At 24.6% G+C, this 20,490-nt stretch overlaps 2 protein-coding genes across 6 annotated transcripts; one reads left to right on the top strand and one right to left on the bottom strand.

The window, feature by feature from the left end:
- The first annotated feature begins 71 nt into the window (after window positions 1-71).
- On the top strand, window positions 72-7,990 carry LOC129963259 (zinc finger protein 728-like). 2 transcript variants are annotated; one of them, XM_056077504.1, is made up of 2 exons: window positions 72-276; window positions 6,233-7,990. In XM_056077504.1, the coding sequence occupies exons 1-2, from the start codon at window positions 175-177 to the stop codon at window positions 7,367-7,369; spliced, it is 1,239 nt and encodes a 412-aa protein (XP_055933479.1). In that variant the 5' UTR covers window positions 72-174; the 3' UTR covers window positions 7,370-7,990. The 2 variants fall into 2 exon arrangements, with proteins under 2 accessions (XP_055933479.1, XP_055933487.1); XM_056077512.1 differs by having other exon boundaries at window positions 218-356.
- Window positions 7,991-8,299: 309 nt separating this feature from the next.
- LOC129963271 (N-glycosylase/DNA lyase-like) lies at window positions 8,300-19,366 on the bottom strand. 4 transcript variants are annotated; one of them, XM_056077553.1, is made up of 7 exons: window positions 19,290-19,366; window positions 16,589-16,667; window positions 14,527-14,934; window positions 13,753-14,035; window positions 9,981-10,125; window positions 9,802-9,851; window positions 8,300-8,737 (listed from the first exon to the last, which is right to left on the bottom strand). In XM_056077553.1, the coding sequence occupies exons 2-7, from the start codon at window positions 16,660-16,662 to the stop codon at window positions 8,690-8,692; spliced, it is 1,008 nt and encodes a 335-aa protein (XP_055933528.1). In that variant the 5' UTR covers window positions 16,663-16,667; window positions 19,290-19,366; the 3' UTR covers window positions 8,300-8,689. The 4 variants fall into 4 exon arrangements, with proteins under 4 accessions (XP_055933528.1, XP_055933509.1, XP_055933519.1 ...); XM_056077534.1 differs by having other exon boundaries at window positions 19,020-19,359; XM_056077544.1 differs by having other exon boundaries at window positions 19,024-19,359.
- Window positions 19,367-20,490: the final 1,124 nt, after the last annotated feature.

The raw sequence follows: 20,490 nt of genomic DNA, 5'->3' as shown, positions 1-20,490 counted from the left end.
GCCCTTTACCAATTTTTTTAAAGAGTTGTAAAATATTTTTTTTTTCTTTTTACGCGTTTACTATTTTTGCTGGGGTGATTTTGATCTTGAGATAACATGATATAATTTTAATGACACTCAGCTTGGAATTGTTTGAGGATTCTGTTCAAAATTTTTAGACATAAGCTGGATTTAATGAAAAATGGATATGAACTACTACTTCATCATAACACTTTTATCACATTATTGAGCTGGAAAAAATATGTAATATTGCTTCATGAGGATGCCGTTTATAAGGTAGCGCATTCTTGAAAAATATTAATAAATTGTTATTGTGGCAAGACACCCAAAACCACTTTTCCATCGAAGAAACTCTGGTAAACAACGCATATTCGTAGTATTTTTTGTGAATAAAAAAATCGACTCTCCCCATTATATTCAAACCTTTAGGTGCGCATTTTCCATGAGCTTCGTGAATTATTAACCATAGTTAAAAGGAATCGGGGAAAATATTGAGAAAAAAAACTAACAAATCGAAAACATTTTTTTTTCTTTATACTATTTTAGAAGTAAGAATATTTAAATTTTAAAGCGATGCATGATATAAGTTTAATTAAAATGAAAGTATCAAAATAGATTAAAAAAGTTATTAAATGTTTCCTAGAAATTTTAATCCAAAAATTAATAAATGAATTTATGATTAAAGGTTTCAAGAAAATGTAAAAGGGGGAAAAAACTTACATGTTGAATAAGAGAAAAGATATTCAGAGACTGAGATTACAAGTTAAGAGATTTTTAATAAATTAAAAAAAATAATTTCAGTGAAAATTTAACGTTAATTGCGATGAAAATTTATAAATCCATGTTATTTTGATAGCTGGGTCACATGAAACATATACAACTCATTCTCTACTTTAAGACAAAACATTTAAAGATTCTTATAAAAGCTTTTTTCTAAAGTTTCATTTAATATATTAACTAAGCATAGATTTTCCTTACTAGCCATCATGAATTTTCATTATACAGATTTCCTTTTTCTTCTTTTTTCAATCATTGATATGAGATATAGCTGCAACAGCAAAATGTGTAAATAATAATTTGTATAAAGCTAGAGTTATGAAACCATTATTGGTAAATTATGGAAATCTATAATTTATAGTTGATAGTAAATGATTTTAATACTAAATTATTAACTTTAATAAATAATGTTAAAACTAACATGCTTATTGTAGGTTGTATTATTTTGCATTAAATAGAAGAAAAAAATAAAAGTAATATTAGAATGAGTTTTACTACTGTGGCTTAAATAATTGAGAATATGCCTTATTTCGTAAATTTAACTTTCTGTATAATTAAACATTAAAAAATGTGCAAACATGTTTTTATTTTTGCACATAACAGATTGTTTAATTTATAGTAAAAATAAAAAAAACAGTCAACAACAATAACAAACAAATAAATAAATAAAACTTCTAAAATTAAAAGTTTCAGAAGTATTTTAAATAAATATATGCATATTTTTATTAAAAAAATGGAAAATACACCAATTCAATTTTTGCTCTATCTCGCATACAAAGAAAATGTCAGTATTTAGTTACATGTCCTTTGGTTTTTATAATATTCTCCAACCATTACGGTACTGATTCAATCAACTTTTTTGTGGTATCTGAAGCTATTTTATTCCATTCTTCTTATAGCACTTGTTTTAAATGGAAATGTTTTAAATTTTGTGTTTTTGATCCACTATTTCGCATATGGCATACATATTTTCTATGACATATATATCGGAAGAATGTGGTAGTATGTATGTGTGTGTAACTGTGTACAATGAAAAAAACACCACATCTTGATATTACATGACATATGTTTAGAATCATTGTCATGCTAGAATATCAAATTTCTATCTAGACCCAAATTTTTAGCTCTTTTAGATTATTGTGAAATATATCCAGGTAAATTATATGATTCATAATGTCATCTGTAAAAACTAAATCTCATACCCCAGTTGAAGCCATACAATTCCAAGTCATGACAAAGCCACTCCCATATATAATTGTAGGGCATAAATATTTTTGAATCCAAAGCAGTGTGAGCTTTCTTCGTGTGGTTGGATGGTCATATCGCTAAAATTGTTGAATTTACTTTCATCACTAAAAAATCTTCCAAAAGTTATTGGTCTTCAGTTGTTGGGTTTTTGTAAACTCCAAACACTTTTTCTGATTTTGAAAGCTGATGGACAGTTTCTTTTTAGCAACTCAACTTTTATATCCAGGTTATCTAATTACATTTCACATAGTTTCAACATTTACACTTCTGCCAACAATTTGAGAAGTTTCTTCAGCGCGTTTCACTATATTTACTTTTGGATCAATTTTACTTTCTTTCAAAATTTCCATCTTCTTCCACTTTTATTTTAAATCAGTCTGTCACTTTTCAATTTTCTAATGATTTTCTGAACACGCACATAGATTCTACCAATAATTTTTAACTATTTCTCAACATGATTATCCTTTTTTTAAAAGTAATTAATACAAATTTTCTTATGTCAATACCAGTTTCTCTTCAAAGAGCCATTTTCCATTTAAAATTTTGGCTTTAAGTTCATCTAACAAACTTCCATCACAGAAAAATGATAATTGAAAAGGTTTAAGATATGATTACACAAAATTAGATTGAAATGGCAGCAAAAAATATTTAGTGGTAATCAAATCTACATTTCATAAGTGTATTTTCATTTTTTTTTTTTTTTTTTGCTGCAAAATTTGTTTTATAAAGTTTTAAAATTGTATAAATAATATGATTTTTAATGAATTATTTTTGTATGTGCATATATAAAAAATAAGATTTCCATATTTTAATACCCCTTTTGAATAGTTTTGTTATAGTTATATTTTTTTAGTATTATTCACTAAATTAAGTGCTAATTTGCACAAAAAAAATTGAAGTGTATCCCTAATTGTTTGAGCCATTGTACATATTAAAAAAATCTCTGCACAATTTTTCAGTATTAATAGCATACACAATGTATAGTAAGAATTGAGTGCTAATTTGTTACCAGATCCTTAGTCTTTGCCAAGTCTAAATGTTAGTACTATTCTACTATTTTTATTGATTTGTCATTAAAATTTAGCAGATTTTATTTGAGGACCAAACAAATGGAATAATGGAATAGTGTCAAAATTCATATATCTTGGGAATTTTATTATTCTCTTTATTTTCAAGTTATCTGCTGTTGAACAAATTTAGAACTTTTTAAATTCTATGCAATTTCTGATGCCAAGCTTCAAAGTTTAAAAGGCATAGAAGTCCTAATTTTTTTTTTGTTCATTTTAATGCATACACTCGCAATCATATGATGCAGTTAGAAATTTTTGTTTGAGAAAAAAAGTTTAGATTTGTTAAATAATAGAGAAAATTGTCTCATAAACATAGACTACCAGACTGAGTAGCACCTTCTCAACCTAATACCAAGACCTAGAAGGAGAAGATAAGAATGTGTTTGAAATAGAATTCTTGCAAAAAGTTGTTGACCCAGTATTTATTTTAGACATGTGATTTTTACATGATATGACAGCTCAGTATTACATTTATAGAAATCATGGTTAATGAAAATCATGTTAGAATCAAAACTCTCTGTAACTTCTACTATTTTTTAAAATTTAAATAATTAGAAAAAGAATTAAATGAGTGCATTATGAATAATTGTATTTAGTACATTTACATATCCAAGTTTCATCTGTAATCAAGCTGATAATGAATAATTTTGAGGATAGCAAGAAATTATTTATAGATTTAAAAACTTAAATATAGAGAGTCACATGCATTTCTGAAGGAATGAGAAGTGAAAACTTGAATAAGCAGCAATATATGACTCTCTATGTAGCAGGATTTGATTTATTTTTTAAAATTTAACAATGCAATTATTTTTTACAAATCACTTAACTTGATTTTACCTTGGAATAAATTTTAAATGTTAGAACTATATATGTTTACATTTTATAACATTTAGGTACTTATAGGTCCAATTTACTTTTCAAATAGATTATCAAAATGATTTATTTAGTTATTCATTAACTGTATGACAAAAAAAAAAGATTTATTTGATTGATCTGATTTATTTTAAAATGTCCTATTGACATTGCTTGCACTATTTTGCCAAAGAGTATGCAAGATTTATGTGTGTTTTAATGAGAGTATCATGAACATTTTAAGGATAGAGAATAATTTTTTCCATATACTACATTTTTTTTCTAGAATGAGAAAAATAAAATAAATGGATTAGAATCCGATTATCATTTCCGCATTTACTGTTCCTTTTTTGCTATTGAAAATCACGTTTATAGTTTTAATGATAAATTATTAAATTTCCTCTCATAATTTTTAAGAATCTCATATTTGGCAAATAGTTTGGATTATTAGAAGCGCAATACCTTACTAAAGTGACCTGCAATCATGATGACTAATTAAAAGCTCTTCCATTCTCATTAATGATGTAGCAGTTTTAAATATCATAACAAAATGAAGAACTGTTAGAAAACTGTATTTGTAATTAAAATGCCAATTTTTGATGGAAAATATTTAGCAAAACTTAAATATGCCACAATACAGAATTTAAAATGAAAAACAAACAAACAAAAAAAACCCCTGTGATATAAAGGCATAAAAATTTGTTATGCTATATGATATTATTTTATTAAAAATATCCTGAAAAATTATACATTTTCAAATTTCTGCTGATTTTATTGAATTTAACAGAACTACATGAATATTTTATTTTTAGAAATAAATCAGTTTAAATAAACTGGTTTACAATGTACAATTTAAGAAAAAATTTGTTGAATATTTTAACTAATTACCAATTTGTATTAAAAATATTGTGGTTGAATGTTATTATTTACTTATTGTAATTGCATATTTCTTTTCAGAATATTTTATTTTTGCTTTCTATCGAAAAATTATGATTTAAGTTTCTCAAATATCATTACCACTTCGATAATTATTTACAAACAACTTTGACTTTCAAATTTATATTATGTCAAAAGAAAAAACTTTTAAAAGTATTATTTAAAATAAGATGATAAGAGTATATTTTTAATCTTTTTTATTTTCAAACATTAGAAAATAAGATCTGGTTAAATTATACCACATAGTGTGTAAGCCATTTTTCACTGTTCATTAACAGTCTGGACTTTGTAGTATTATGCCGAAACTTGATTTTGCATTTTAGACAGCTTTCTTTCAATTGATTGAACAAATTTTTTTTATACAGATCTACAATTTTAGTGACAAGATTATATGCCAAATTTCATTTATCCAAATCATTCCATTTAAAAATTTTTTTTTTTTATATACACACAAGTATACACACAGCACAAATTGTATTCTAAATTTCATCTATGCAGCTCTTTGCATTTTTGGATTTCTATTATATGAATGGATAGAAAGACTTTGTATAAAATTCAAATAGATCCACAATTTATTTTAATTATCACATAAATTTTCAGTTTTCTAGCTCTTTGCATTTTTTGAGTAATCTTGTTCATAGGTGTGAATAATAAAAAAATGGTTTCTTATTACAGTTGCAGGAGTCTAAAATTTGGAAATTCATCAAAATCTTTCGAAGCCCATTTCTTTATACCATAGTAATATATTCTCACTTTCCTTTTTTTTCTTCTTAGAATTCTTTCTAAAAAAAAAGAATTTCATTTCTAAGGAAATTTTGTGTTGTAGTATTTCTAAGGAAATAGAAATTGCCATATCCCATAAAGAAAAGATTATTTACAATACATCTACATCTCTTTGCTATCATCAAATTCCTTGTTATTAATTTGTCTGTATGATGTATTATAATTTTCTATCAAATATAATAAATAAAATAGAATATAATAGAATAGAATAAATAAAATTTTGTTGCAAAAAAAAAAAAGAAAGATATTAATGAATATAATTTAGCAGAAATGATATTGCAAAAACAATAAAATAGAATACAACAAGTTCATTTTTGCTCTGGTATTAATTTTCATTTATTTCATAATAAGCATATTCAGATATTTAATCTGACCATAACCATAATTAGATATGTTTTACAACAATTTATTCTAACATTTTTACAACAATTTATTCTATTTTTCTGTAGTTTCTAAAGCAAAAAATATTACTCAATTATTTCTTTAATTACTTTTTAAATTAACATATAATCAAAACCGATTTGGAAAAATTGAAATAGATGCATATATTGTAACATTTTTTATAGGAGAATTTGATGGACAGCAATACTGAAACTGTGAAAAAGAAGTCCAAAGGACATCGCTGCTATTTTTGTGGTGTAAAGTTTCCTGAAATCAATGTATTAAAAAAGCACATTACTACTCATAAAGATCGTCCATATAGCTGTCAAATTTGTGACAAAAAATTTGCTGATAAAGGGGTTTTACAGAAACATAGATTTGTGCATACTAAAGAGCCACGTTGTTTATGTGAAATATGTGGTAAATCTTTTTATCATCAATGGGATTTAAAAAAACACAGAGAGAAACATGTTGAGAAACCAAAGAAAGTGGAAGGTTCTAAAGCTTGTTTACTTTGCAGTAAAAAGAATTCTGCCAATCCTCTTTGCTCAGTATGTTCTCTTAAAGGTAAACAGATTGCTGAAGATGGAAAATTAATGTGTACTATTTGTACTTTTACTTTCGACTCGGTACAATCACTGAATGAACATATGACCATGCATAAAAATTCAGAAACTAAAAAGAAAACTGATTCTGAAAAGAAATTACACTTTAAATGTTCAGTTTGTGGAAAATTATTTAAATTTTTATCTTGCTTGAAAGAGCATCTTTATTGTCATTCCAAAGATCGTCCTTTTTCTTGTGATATATGCAGTACTAAATTCCAATCTCCTCTTACTTTAAAAAAACATATGTATATTCATATTAATCACCGACCATACAAATGTGAAATATGTGACTATTCTTATAAAACTGCTTTTGAATTAAAACAACATTCTTTAATTCATAAAGAAAGTCGACTTTTTACTTGTGATATATGTGGAAAAGGATTTAAGCTTGCATGTTCCTTAAAAAAACACATGATTTCACATCAAATAGTACGTCCTTATAAGTGTAGTATATGTAACAGCACTTTTAAATCATCTTACAGTCTGAAACAACATATAGTTACTCATGGAAATGAAAGACCTTATAAATGTGATATATGTTTAAAAGGTTTCAAATTCTCCTACCATTACAATCGACATAAACGCATACATACAGGAGAATGTCCATATGAGTGTGTTATATGTAAGAAAAGTTATAAACAATTAAACTCTCTACGTCTTCATTTACAAATACATGCAGAGGAAGAAAAGTCTGTAAGAGAAATAGTATGCTAAGACTGTGATGAGATATTTAAAGATTCTTTCACTTTTAAGAAACATGCTTCAGAAGCACATTCTCATGTTGCTTCTGGTACAACCACATAGATACTGATATCAGTTGACAAAAAGAGGATTTAAAAATTTTCGATAAAGAAATTTGAACAATTCTATTATCATAGATTATTTTATTCTAATATATTTGTAAAAATTTAAATGAAATGCAGGAAGTTTATTTAAATAAATATATTTTTGAATTGATACATTCATTGAGCAAAATCAATTATTTTTGCAGACTATAGACAGATATTTGGATGATGGCACAATCAACTGAAGTAATATTAAAAGGAATGGCATTCAATAATTTTTAATCATAATTCTTCTTAAGAATTGTGATTAAGACAGAAAATTTAAAATTAAGTGATTAATCATTTATATTTATTATGTACATATTGTTATTCTGTAATAAGATGTTGCATTATTGTATTATATAATTTTTATTATTACATGTATATATAATGGGGGATTATAAATAAATAAAATATAAATTCAGGGGGATTAAAAGAGTTTTAATAAGCTTTGAGAGTATCAATGCACAAATAATAATAATAATTACTTAATGTAGTTGAGAAGGTTTTCAAAAATCTTTATTAAAAAGCTTGTACATTCTGTTACAAAAAATTCTCAGCTCTATTGAATATTAATTGTGAAAGATCCAGCTTCATACAAATTTTGATATAAAAGTTCTCAATGGAACATTGTTTTAAAACATTTCATAATTCTTCAGATTTACCACTGCTCACTTATTTCTATTTGCTCTTTCATACACATAATTTATCCCTGCTGTCTACAATTTCATTCAATGTTTGTTATATTTTTTATTAGAATATTGGCAGCTCATATTATCCAATCAACTTTTGTCAACAACTTTCTATAATATACATACACATTACATTCCAAACTATATGATCTTATGTGTAACTAAATTTTTCCTTACCATAATAATTTTTTTAAAAAAAACTTGAAATGCTTTTCTTTTTACTCTTTTTCTTTAATTCTAATTATTTGTACATTAATATAGTTTAAAATAAAATATTAGAAACCTATTTTGTTTAATTGTAAAAAGTGATAAAATCAAGCAGTTTAATGCTGAAGAAAAATATATATCACAGATACACAAAGATATAAATTAATAATGTTACTTCAAGTTTTGGCATTAAACTATGCAAGATTAAAACTATTAAAGTTCTAACTCTGAAGTATATAACATGATATTTCATTAAAAAACTTAAAAGTATTTTTATTTAATACATATGTATAAAAGTAGGTAGCTCCACTTCAATCTTTATTGTTCTTGAACATTTTCAAGTCATTTGCAAATAGCACCTGATAAAAAAAAAGACAAATCTATACTTTATTTTCAATATCAGTCATAATGTTTTATCCATTAACATTTTATTACAATTTATTATATCCAGTACCTGGTTATTTTATTTGATAAAGGCAGTTTCAGTAAAAAAAAAAAAAAAAAAAAAATGTTTATACAAATTAAAACTTTTATAAAATTACATTTTCAGCCCCAGTTTTATAATTGAAACTTCTTGAGAGATCTTGATTTTTGTGAATATTTTTTAAATAATGGAACTTTTCTAAGAAATTTAACATTAAACTGAATAATGCATTATTCTCAATGAGTGTTATAAATTGTTAATATTCTAGGGATTTATAATAAGATTCATTGTAATTTTGAAACTTTGTATTCAAGGAATTTATCATTTTTTTTTTTTTTATGCAAACACTTAAATATTGCACTGATACTTATTCTTTTTTCTACATCAGTGGAATTGTGACAAAAATAGTTATTAATAGAATAAGCAAAATTTCATTTTATGTTCCAATTTTTTTTAATTTAATATCCTTCTAATATTGAATTACTAGATGTAATCCTGAAAGTTTCAATATAAGGAGCTCATATATTGAATTTAAAATATTAGCAGAATATTTAAAACACAAATGCTCTGTCCTTTTACCATTAAACTATTGTGAGAGGTTGGAAAAGGAGTTATTTTATATAAAAACAAAGTTAATATTATTTCATTGCTGCAATAATTGTCTTTGTTTATTGGCTTGTTTGTATAGAATGTTGATTTCTTTATGAAAGAAAGGTTGATTAGTAAGACATTTAGCTTCTAATAGCCTGATACCTTTTGTTACTTAACTGACAGCTAAGTCATTCTTTGCCATGAATCATTCTATTAAGATATTTTTACCAACATAATAAAAAAATACTATATAAAGAGAATTATTTACAGTAGGGATAAAATTAATTAAAGACAAACAAATTATTAGCAATAAAAAATAAACTTAAATACAGAATTTCAAAAAAATTGAAAGTTATTATTTTCATAACAGCAATATATATATATGGTATAAATAGTTACAAAACATACCGTGTTGGCCCAACCTGCGTATTTCCCAAACCTTTCACGATAAAAGTCGCCTGAAATACCAAATAGTTACTTTCTGTTTTTTCCAGAATAATTTTAAAATATTAAGTTAATTATTTTTCTGTAGCATTTTAAAAAAATACATAAAAAAAATTACTCTAAACACACATAAATCAAATTACCTATTTCTTGGTAAATTTTGTGCGTTAATGTTTTAGAATTTTTCAAATGAGGCATGTAATCTTTCAGAGTAACTTGCCATATATGTGTGTCCACAGGAATGGCATCATATTTATCTAATGACATCAGACAAACACAATCAGCCACCTAAAATTTTTCAAATCACATCATTTAAAATTTTAATAATGCTGCTAATTTGCTAAATAAAATGCAAAAAGAATAATTTTATTTCATGTTTTTTTTTTTTTTTTTTTTTTGATAATTATGAAAATTTTTATAAAACATCAGAAATTTGCATAAAAGAAGTCATGAAAAATAAATGGTTTGATACTAATCACACAGGAATTCTTTTACTGAATAATGATTGCTTTTCAAAAATAAAGGAGGGGAAAGTTTACTTAGCATATTCTATTATTACTTAGCATATGCACTTTTAATAGATCACAAACAAAATTCTTTAGTTATATATTTCCTGGAAAGAAAATTATTGTACTGTTAATAAAAAATTATTCAAGAGCAGTTGTTGTTGTTTCTGATGGCACTTGCCATGGACAAGCCAGCTGATTTGGTCAGTGATTTTAAGCCAACAAGGAGCATCTCTTGTTTTAGTTGCGCCAACTAGGGTCAATAGTAAGATTTTGCTACTCACGCATTACAATTGTTTGCACAGCCCCTTTTCATGGGGGGGGGGCACATTCAAACATGTCACAGATAGAACAGATGAGGAACAACCATGCCTGAACTGGGACTCAAACCCAGGACACCCAGATCACGGGGAAGATGCACTACCCCTATACCAGGATGCCGGCATTCAAGATCTTATATATGCCATAACGTGAACAGTTTTTTCACACTAATTCAAAAATTATTTAAATCTAAATGCAAACTAGAAACCATTTCACTTTGTCTTACTTATTAATCAGTAAAGATAAATCTTAAATAAAATGCTAAATTTCTTTTTTAAAAAATCCCTTTCTTCACACTTTTTGGAAAAAAAATTAAATAATGTGAAAATTTTAAATAATAATTTAATTGAGAAATGCGAAAAAATTTTGTGTGGTTCAAGTGCGTATCTTTAAATATAATGTTTTTAAATGGTATTTAATTTTGTAGATTAGTGTGCTTGATGATCATTTTAAAACATTTCCATAAAAAAAAACTAAGTTTCAAAATTAAATTGATTCAAATAGTAAAGGAAGAAAAATTACAAATTAAATAGGATGAAAAAATACATAACCAGAAAAGTAAAAACCATTCCTATCCTTTGCTTCTGTATTCCTGTCTTAGTAAAATTAATTTATATGTTGCAGTATTTATTTCATTAATTTAACATAATCTGGTTATTAAATTTTTAAAAAATATTAATGAGAGGATAGTTTTTAAAGTTGATATTTACATTTTATCTTCAAAACAATGAAAATTAAATTTGGTAACATGATAACATTATATTTGTACAGCTGCTCTATTGTTTTCTTGTATTGATAATAAATATATATATTTTTTATTTACTTGCCATCTGCTTATTTTAATGATCAATTTTATTTATTCAAAAATATTTTCATTAGTAATATTTTAATAGTTATTTATTTTGCTTATGAAGGAAGAGTAATGTTAACAATTTCTAGAAAGAAAAAAAAAAAAAAAGAAAAAAAGAAAGAAAGAAAGAAACTGCAATATATTCAAAAAAGTATATTATATATATATATATATAAAATTGAAAATTCAATATATTAAAAAATATACATCATCCATATATTATGTTAACATTAAAAAAAAAAAAAAAAACTCCAAAATGATGCATAACTTAATAAATACAAGAAGGGCAAATATTTTTTATGAAGCTTTTTTCACCATAAATTTAAAATAAACTCATGATAACGTTTTTGAAATAAAATGTCTACTTATTTATAAATCAAGTTAGGAGACACCATATTTAATCAATTTATTGCATAATATAATTTAAAATCTTGAAAATATTGGATTAAAGCCAATAGTTTTTCTCATCTTTGATTTTCTCAATTAGAATGGAATCAACAATCAGAAGGGAAATATTTCGAGTCCAATATAATTATGATTTGAAGTTATTCAATGAAATTGGTCATTATCTGCTTTATATATTTGTTGATCAATGACAAAATTTTAAAAAATTCACTTATAGAAATAGTTATTTGTATGATATCACATGAATGGAATGAAGTTCTTTATGGTTCTAAATTATCAATATTTATTTGCACTGCCGGAATTTTTAAGTATGAAAACAACATTAAGCACCACATTTTTTTTCCCTTAAAGATCAAAGATACATGTAGATGAGACATTAATAATTTTTTTCTATCTCTAAAATACATGGAATAAAATAAAATTTTAAAAAATGTTGTTTGTTATTCTTAAAAATTTTCTATAAACAAGTTTTTTGTTTTTGTTTTTTTGTTTATTTGTCCTTAGTCAGTATTTCAGTTGGACATATTTAGCATACATAAAAAGTAATGATAATAAAAAAATAATCTGAATTTTCACAAATGCTTTAAACTTAAAAACAGTATGCACATCAGGTGAATTTTTGTTTTGAATTCCCTAAAATGATATCAAATTATTATTTACTAGCCACTTTTAATGACCAAGGAATAATATTTGTGCTTGATTTCAATGAATTCTTTTATGTATAACTTGATATTTATTGTTTCTTTAACAAATTATTTTTAAGCTTTAAACTGAGATAGAAACTTAAGTAGCAGTATTTTTACTATCTTACACTTGTTCTGCTCTTTGTGTATGGAAACTTTCTTAATGGAATTTGAATTAAATTCTAAAATTGTAACTATTTGCAGAAATATTGTTCATTGTTTAAATATTATAGATTTTAAAAAAGAAAGTGAAATCCCTGTGCCACAAAAAAAAAAGAAAGAAAGAAAGAAAGAAATTAAAATATGGATTATCCGGGCAGTTACATTTCTAATGGCACTATAATGTCATCGTATTTGATTCCATTATATGCATATGTATACGATAAACAGAACAAGTATAAGGTAATTAATTATATTAACACAGCTTTCATATCTATCACAAGCTGATGCTTAAAATTACTTTGTTGAGAAGTGATGAACATCAACTTAGTATAAGAAATTTAACTAAAATTAAATATAAGTAATATTTTCCTGAACTGGTTATTGACCAAATGTGATTAGTGATCAAAATCTTTATTACTTTAATGGCAGACAAAATTAAATATCACAATATACTTTGCTTTGGCAACAACACTAGGTAACATTTGAAGAACATGAGCTTAAGCATTTGAAGAAACAATGAAAATGGTTTGAATTTTATCTTAACAGTCAATGAAATGCATGGTTGAAAATTATACGAAAAATAATAAATAAAAATAGAAAATTATCAAACTGTATAAAAAAATTGCACAATTAAATTTATATCAGTAAAAAGATTATATATATATAATTTGAAGTTTTGAATATTTTTGAAGTTAAAAAAAATGGAAAAATCTTCCTTAAATTGAAAAATCTCTTAGGAGTGTATAATCCCATTCATTAAAATATATTTAAAGAAAATTAGAAAATTTGCATTTCTTGTTCAATCAATTTATTTGGTAGAGAGTAAACAAACATTCTTATTTATTATCAGTGATTTAAAAGCACATAAACAAATTTAGCTTTGATCTTCCTGTACATATATAATAAAATCTCATGATATTCTATTATAATGGTATAAATGAATAAATTCAATGGAAAATATTAAAATTAAATATCAAAACATATTTACTTTAGCACCAACACCTGGTAAAGTTAAGAGTTCTTCATGTGCTTCTTTATAAGAAACTTTTCTAAGGTTTTCTAACCATCCTGGAGGTTTTTCTTTAAGTAATATCTTAGCTGTCTGATTTATATACTTAGCTCGATAACCAAACCCCAAAGTTCTCAATTTATTTTCAACATCATCTGCAGCTAAACGTTCTATTGTTGGAAAAGTGTAAAATGTCTGATCATCTATTTGTAGCAGCTTTTCTCCATAATTTGAACAAAGTTTTCCAACCATGCCAGTGATTCTAAAAGAAGAAAGCAAAATTTTCATCATAAGGTAAAGTTTTGCAACTACTAAAATGAATTTTTTTTTATAATTAAGGAAATAAAGTCACAAAAAATTAATAATAAAAATACCCTTTAAAATATATAATAAATATCATAATAAGAGACATATTTCCATGTTTACTGAAATGAATTTAAGACAAATGGAAAAAAATATAAAAAGCAAATAAGATTATCAAATATTAAAAGAAAAAAAAAACAGAAAAAGAATATTTTTAGAACACAATAACACCAATCAAATAAGCAAAAGTAAATATGAAAAAGATATTCTTTATTTTATAGGATCCTGCTACAGTATATGAAACATAATCAGTTGAAAAGAAGGCGAAAATCAAAGTTGTAAAAAGCAGAAATAAATAGTTCAAAATAGACAAAATAACAAAAATATACATTAAATAAGCCCTTTAACTCTGGCGGAAAAACACAAACCATTATGAAATTTTAGATTTACCTTGGTATGTTATTGTTTGCAGAACAAATGAAAGAGAAGAGATTTTCCACAGGATCCTGTCTCAAAATTCTAATTCCTTTGTGGATTTTCCCAACAGACTTAAAATTTTCATCAGCCTTACTCCACAAATTATAGTGGTCTTCTAAATTAAAATTCAGGTTGAAGTAATCATTTAAAATGTCTTCATGATTAATATAAGACAAATTAGTATTTTGTGTTGAAATGTTTTTTATTGTTTTGGGTCTTTTCCTTGGCCGTTTTTGATCTGGTTTGCTTTGTTCATAGCTGTCATCACTTTTTGCAGAATTATGAATTTTATATAACAGATTTCCTTTTGTATCTTGTTTTAAGGCACATACAAAATCTGATATCACTCCAAACCATTCACCATTATTAGACTTACTCCATCTAAAAGAAATAAAAGTGATTTAGAAAATATACTTTAAGGATCACAAAGTATTCTTGAAAATATTATGCAGTGTAAATTTAAAAAGGAAAATTATGAAAAAAAATTCAAACAATTATAGCATAAAAAATTATATATATAATATCTTTATACAGTCAAAATTTAAACTTAATGTATAATTCTAATATCAGTGTATTAAAATTATACAAATTTGAGGTAGCATAAATAATTCATAAAACTTAAATGCCACCCAATTTCATGAAAGAGATTATAAAATTGTCTTCAATACAATGATTGTAATTTAAATGAAAAATACATTTGAATGTTAATTTGAATTAAGAATGCATACTGTAAAAATTTTTAAAAAGTAACACGATAAAATGGTCTATAAAATAGTCAAATTAATCAAGGAAATGATATTTAAACTTTTTTATAAGATTGTTGGAAGGAAAAAAACATGGATAACAGAGGAGAATATAGTAAGGAATTACCCATATAATCCAGAATGACATATAAAATGAGGAATAATATATAATTAAGGAAGGTATGAAGGCATTTTTTAAAAATATATTTTTGGGATAAAACTTCTTCATATATAGCTTTTAGTTAAACCCACCTCCTAAAAAATAAGAGGATTTAAACTAATGAAAGTTTTCTTTTAACCTGACCTTTATAGGAATCTTATAAAATTATTATTTTGACAAGCAAATGTTGTATCCGATTTGAGACAAATATTAAAATTTCTGTCGACAAAAAACAATGGTATGCAACAGAGGTGAAGAAATAAAGTGTAGGTTCTATAACATAATGCTAATAAGAAAATCCTTGAAATGGATTTATTGTATAGAATATTATATAGCCATATTTATTTTGTGAAATTATTTTTTTTATAAGAAAGATTTATACAATGTGATATTTCTTAATCTAAACATACTATGAAGACAAGCCATTTGTTGCAGCCATTTGCAATGAATATTAATTTGGCTTAAGTATTGACAAACATAAAAATCAAGATGCATTAGATATTCTGTAATTCCCCAAAAAATACTAAAATGAATCGATAATAATAAAAAATACAGTAACATTGATTAAATAAAGTTCTAATTTAAATTAAAGTAGAAAATATATATTTAATGCTCAAAAGAAGCAGCATATTTTAGATACTATATGTATATCTAATATGGATATCCTTAACTTATAAACCAAATAAGTTTAAAGTATCAAGTTAAGTAAACAAAAATGAGAATTGATAGACATAATTTCCTTTAAAAAGATGATGGCAATTAACTTCAGAAAAAATAATCACTTTAAATTGAATTACAACTACTTTTCTATTTTATATCTTACAAAAATTTATTTATAGAAGTACTAATTATAATTCTGTTCAAAATTTAAAGCTGAAAAATTTTAGATCCAAAATATTTGTATAAATAATAATCATAAATTAATATAAAATTCTATACAATATGCTTCATTTAAACAACATGATATATTTAAAAAAGTATGAACTGAATGTTTAGATATAAAAAGGACTAATTTTGAAATATATATATAAAAAAAGCTACAGATTAAAGAAATATAAAATATAACAATAAGCATGAATACAATAGTTAGATAAAATTTCCTATTTTAAGGAATTATTAATATTTAACGAACCGAAATGATTGGCCAGCTGCAAGTGTTACATCTAGATTCAATTCTGAAAAACTGCAGGAAAGCATTTTCCACATTTCAACTGAAGAAAATGAAACATCATATAAGATTCTTTTTCTTTATATAAGGCACACAAGGAAATTAAACAATTATCAAATCAATCAGAATATGTTATTTAAACATCAAATAATTAAAAAAATGCAAAATTAATAATAAAATTTTCCTGTTTTGCAATGTAGCTTTACTATTTCATACAATGTTTTTAAAAGTATTTTTTATACATCACTTCAAAGAGAATCCGATGCTAAATTCAATATAAGAAGTACAGTTTAAATAACCAACACATTTTCACTTCATTAACTAGAGATTAGCAAATTGTATCATGGCAATCCCATTTACTTCTTTGGCTTCATACAAGTTGCTTTTAAGTAACCACACAAAGCTACTCTGCCCCACTTATTCATAAGATATAAGGATTTAATTTCAATGACTGAACTATCATGATATTTCTGGGAACTAAGGTTGAGTCTTAAGGGCAATTACCGGCCACAGTACAACCCTTCCTGTGGGAAGACTGTCCCATCTTTAGTAGGAGGTAACCGAACCCCACCATTTCTGTGCCCACAAGTTGCTCTTAAGAAAAAGAAATATAATCATGGCAGCTTTATTCATTCAATAAATAAATAAATTAATTAAAAAATCTAAAAAAAACAATTTTACATTGTATTTGTTTTATAGCTTCTGTGAAGTTAAATCAACAATTTTAGTTCTCCCATTTTATTTAACATATTTTAATGAGATGCACAGTTTTTTAACTAGGAAATTTCAAGTAAGATCATTTCCTGTTCAATTATACTTTCTGCTTTCTAATGGCAAAATACAAATGCTCAAATATTTGTGTTCTCAATATCTTCAGATTTTTCCATATTTAAACAACTAATAATTTTTCAGTCTTAATTTCATTACATGTAAATTAAAAAATCAAAAGACAAGAGCCAACTTGCAATCATGTCTTAAAATATAAACATCTTATCACAATGCAAATAAAGGATCTTTCTCAGAAAATGCTTTTTCATTGCTTATAATAATTTTTTAAAAAAATAGAGAAGAGCCAATTTCTTGAGTACTCTTTGTTCTTATTTTAATAAAGACGTTTTTTTTCTCTATTCATAATAAAGATTAATATGTATATATTAGCACTGTTAACTTATAGACCAACTGACCTATAGCTACCAAATTTGGCATATATATTATTTAAAGGATAGAAATTTGCATCTCAATACATTTTTAAAAAATTTCAATTAATAAAAAATACATAGAATCTGGGCATTTCCCCACAATAACCTCAAAAAAATTATTAAAAAAATAAATTTCATATTATTTAAAAATTTAAAAAATTATAATTTTTAACTATGCCAATTTAATAATTGTGCTAAATTTTGAGAAATTCTTAATATAAAAAAGAATATTTTTTGTCTAATTTCTAGCAACATATTACATTTTTGTTTGAAATTTAAACCACTTTCATTGTTTCATGAAACATTTAATCAATATTTTATTGTTTAAAGCCAATTCTGATTCTAATTGATTTTTATTTTTGAAAGCTAAAAAGGAAGGATTCGATATAATATCTAAGTATTTTACAAGACAAATAAATAAGTGGAGTTACAACATAGCAAAATTCAGAAGATAGATGAATAAGCTATTTATGCTTTAATAAAATGGTGATATTATGAGATATTCTACATTAGAAATGTTTGTGAACACAATAAACAGAACTTAAGACAATTAAAATAGCACAAATTTAATAACAGACAATTTGGCAGAATCATGGATTTGACGTTATTTAAAGGAATCATCTAAAATCAAAGATAACCAATATTCTGGGCAAACCAACTTATCTCGGGCAATTAATGATAGAATAAATATATAACTATTATAAATTAACATTACTACTTAGTATAATAGCATTTTCATTTTCCTTACTTGGAAAATTATATAATGTACCACTAATAATTTTTAAAGTGTTATGAAAGGCTAAATTTGCTTCTGACATCTAAAAAAATTACAGATCTCTATATAAGATCAAGGAATATCAAACTTGTAACATAATTAAAAAATACATTTTTGAATTACTCATGTAAAAAGAAAACATCAGTGCCCGATTTTAGCAAATTGATTTTAATAGTTTTGCTATAATTAGTCCACATTATAAAAATAAGTGTAGCATAAACATTGTTAATGCTTTTTGCTTGAAGTGACTTATAATATTTCTAAAATTTTATTGAAACCAATTAACTAAAATAATTTAATAAAAATATTACATGGTTATATCTTACTATTATTTTGCTATACAATGCATTATAAAAAATGTCTATAATTATTTCAAACAAAATGATAGTAAGTAAATTGATGTTTTTATTTAATGACTTACTCACAAAAAAAAAGGTGTTATTTAATTAGAAAGCTGTAGAAAATATAAAATTCGGAATCTGTAGATATAGCTGTAATATTAATTTATATCTGGAGAATAAGTTAAATATAGACAGCGTTTCTTTTGATAATGCTAATACAAAATTTTAAAAATATTAAATTATTTTAAACATTACAAAACACTGAAAAAATTTCAACTATAAATTTAAGTTTCAAATAAAGTTCTTGATAAATAAAATAAAGCGTGAAAAAAAGTTTTCTTAATTATAACTGTAAATTCCTCAAGAAAGCACGGAATTCACGGTAATAAGCCCGCAGTACTTATTTTGTTTATATTTACAATTCCCATGCTTTGTTCCGCAGTTACAGATTCAGTTAGCAAAGTAAAATATTCATGAAAAATATTTTTCTCTTTGAAAGAAAACAACAACAATTCAATAACTAATATCAACAACTGATAATTAATGTAATAATTTTTTCTTTGTGACTATGAATTATTATTAAAGTAAAGCATATGAAAACTAATATACAAACAAAAAAAGCGATGGAACTATGATGGAAATCACTACTGGAAGACCTTTTTCTCCGCATTAGGACACGTTATTGATAGATTTGTTTAATAGTTTTGCCAAAATGCGAACAACGCCAAAGATGGTAATCCTGTATCCGATAAATTATTAAATATCATTTATCTTTTTCTTGGAATGAAATTCATTATTTTGTTTCTTAAGTTAAAAACGGCTATTTTGAGATTAATAAACTGATTTAAAAATAAAATATCAATGAATCTATCGGTGTCCTTTTTTCATATGTTCATACATTTATCAATGAATGGGCAATCTGCGATTCTAAGTACGTAAATTAAAAAAATATACAGTTCAGTAGTTTAATAATATGTTAAGTGGAATTAAATAGAAAATTCATGCATTACAGAATTCTGCCAATGATAGTGAGCCATTTTATAATATACGCAATTACACAAAATATTCTTAAATACATGGATAATTAATTTTATTATTTAGGATATTAAAAAGTATGAAAACAGTCTTGGTTGAAGTATATACAAGCCAACTTTTGGTTAAAATTTATTTAATTTCAAATTATAAAATAGCAAGAACTTTATTCAGCTTTCATTTTAATATGATTATGTATATATTTCACAAGGAATATTAGTTGTATTTAACTTTTTTAGGCATAATGTCATGTTCATGATTCTATAAGACACATACATATTTAAATTTGTATGAATTTCAGATTTCTTGACTATTTTTCTATAAACCATTCATTGATGAAAGCAAATAATTTTATTAACAAGACAACTTTTGCTACACATAAAAAGTAGGAGAATTCTTAAAGTTATCTTTCTACCATGATACCATAAAGTCCAACAATTTTATAGCGACCATATAAGACTGTGTATATAAGATTGATGAATGCAAAATTTTCTGAATATTCATAGAATATGTATTTTC

The sequence above is a fragment of the Argiope bruennichi genome, chromosome 1 (assembly GCF_947563725.1).
Source record: "Argiope bruennichi chromosome 1, qqArgBrue1.1, whole genome shotgun sequence".
Lineage (NCBI taxonomy): Eukaryota > Metazoa > Arthropoda > Arachnida > Araneae > Araneidae > Argiope > Argiope bruennichi.
Note: the sequence above shows the minus strand (reverse complement) of the source record. Positions and strands in the feature narration are given on the sequence as shown.

Bases quoted from the DNA above. Each gene is read 5' to 3' on its own strand.
- LOC129963271 (XM_056077525.1), bottom strand. From the start codon at position 17,198: ATGGTGGGGTTCGGTTACCTCCTACTAAAGATGGGACAGTCTTCCCAC. The intron at 14,036-14,526 runs GTAAATCTAAAA...TTCTTCTTTTAG, and splicing joins GCAAACAATAACATACCAAG to AATCACTGGCATGGTTGGAA. The intron at 9,852-9,980 runs GTAATTTGATTT...TTGGTATTTCAG, and splicing joins CAAAATTTACCAAGAAATAG to GCGACTTTTATCGTGAAAGG.
- LOC129963259 (XM_056077504.1), top strand. From the start codon at position 175: ATGAAAAATGGATATGAACTACTACTTCATCATAACACTTTTATCACA. The intron at 277-6,232 runs GTAGCGCATTCT...CATTTTTTATAG, and splicing joins ATGAGGATGCCGTTTATAAG to GAGAATTTGATGGACAGCAA.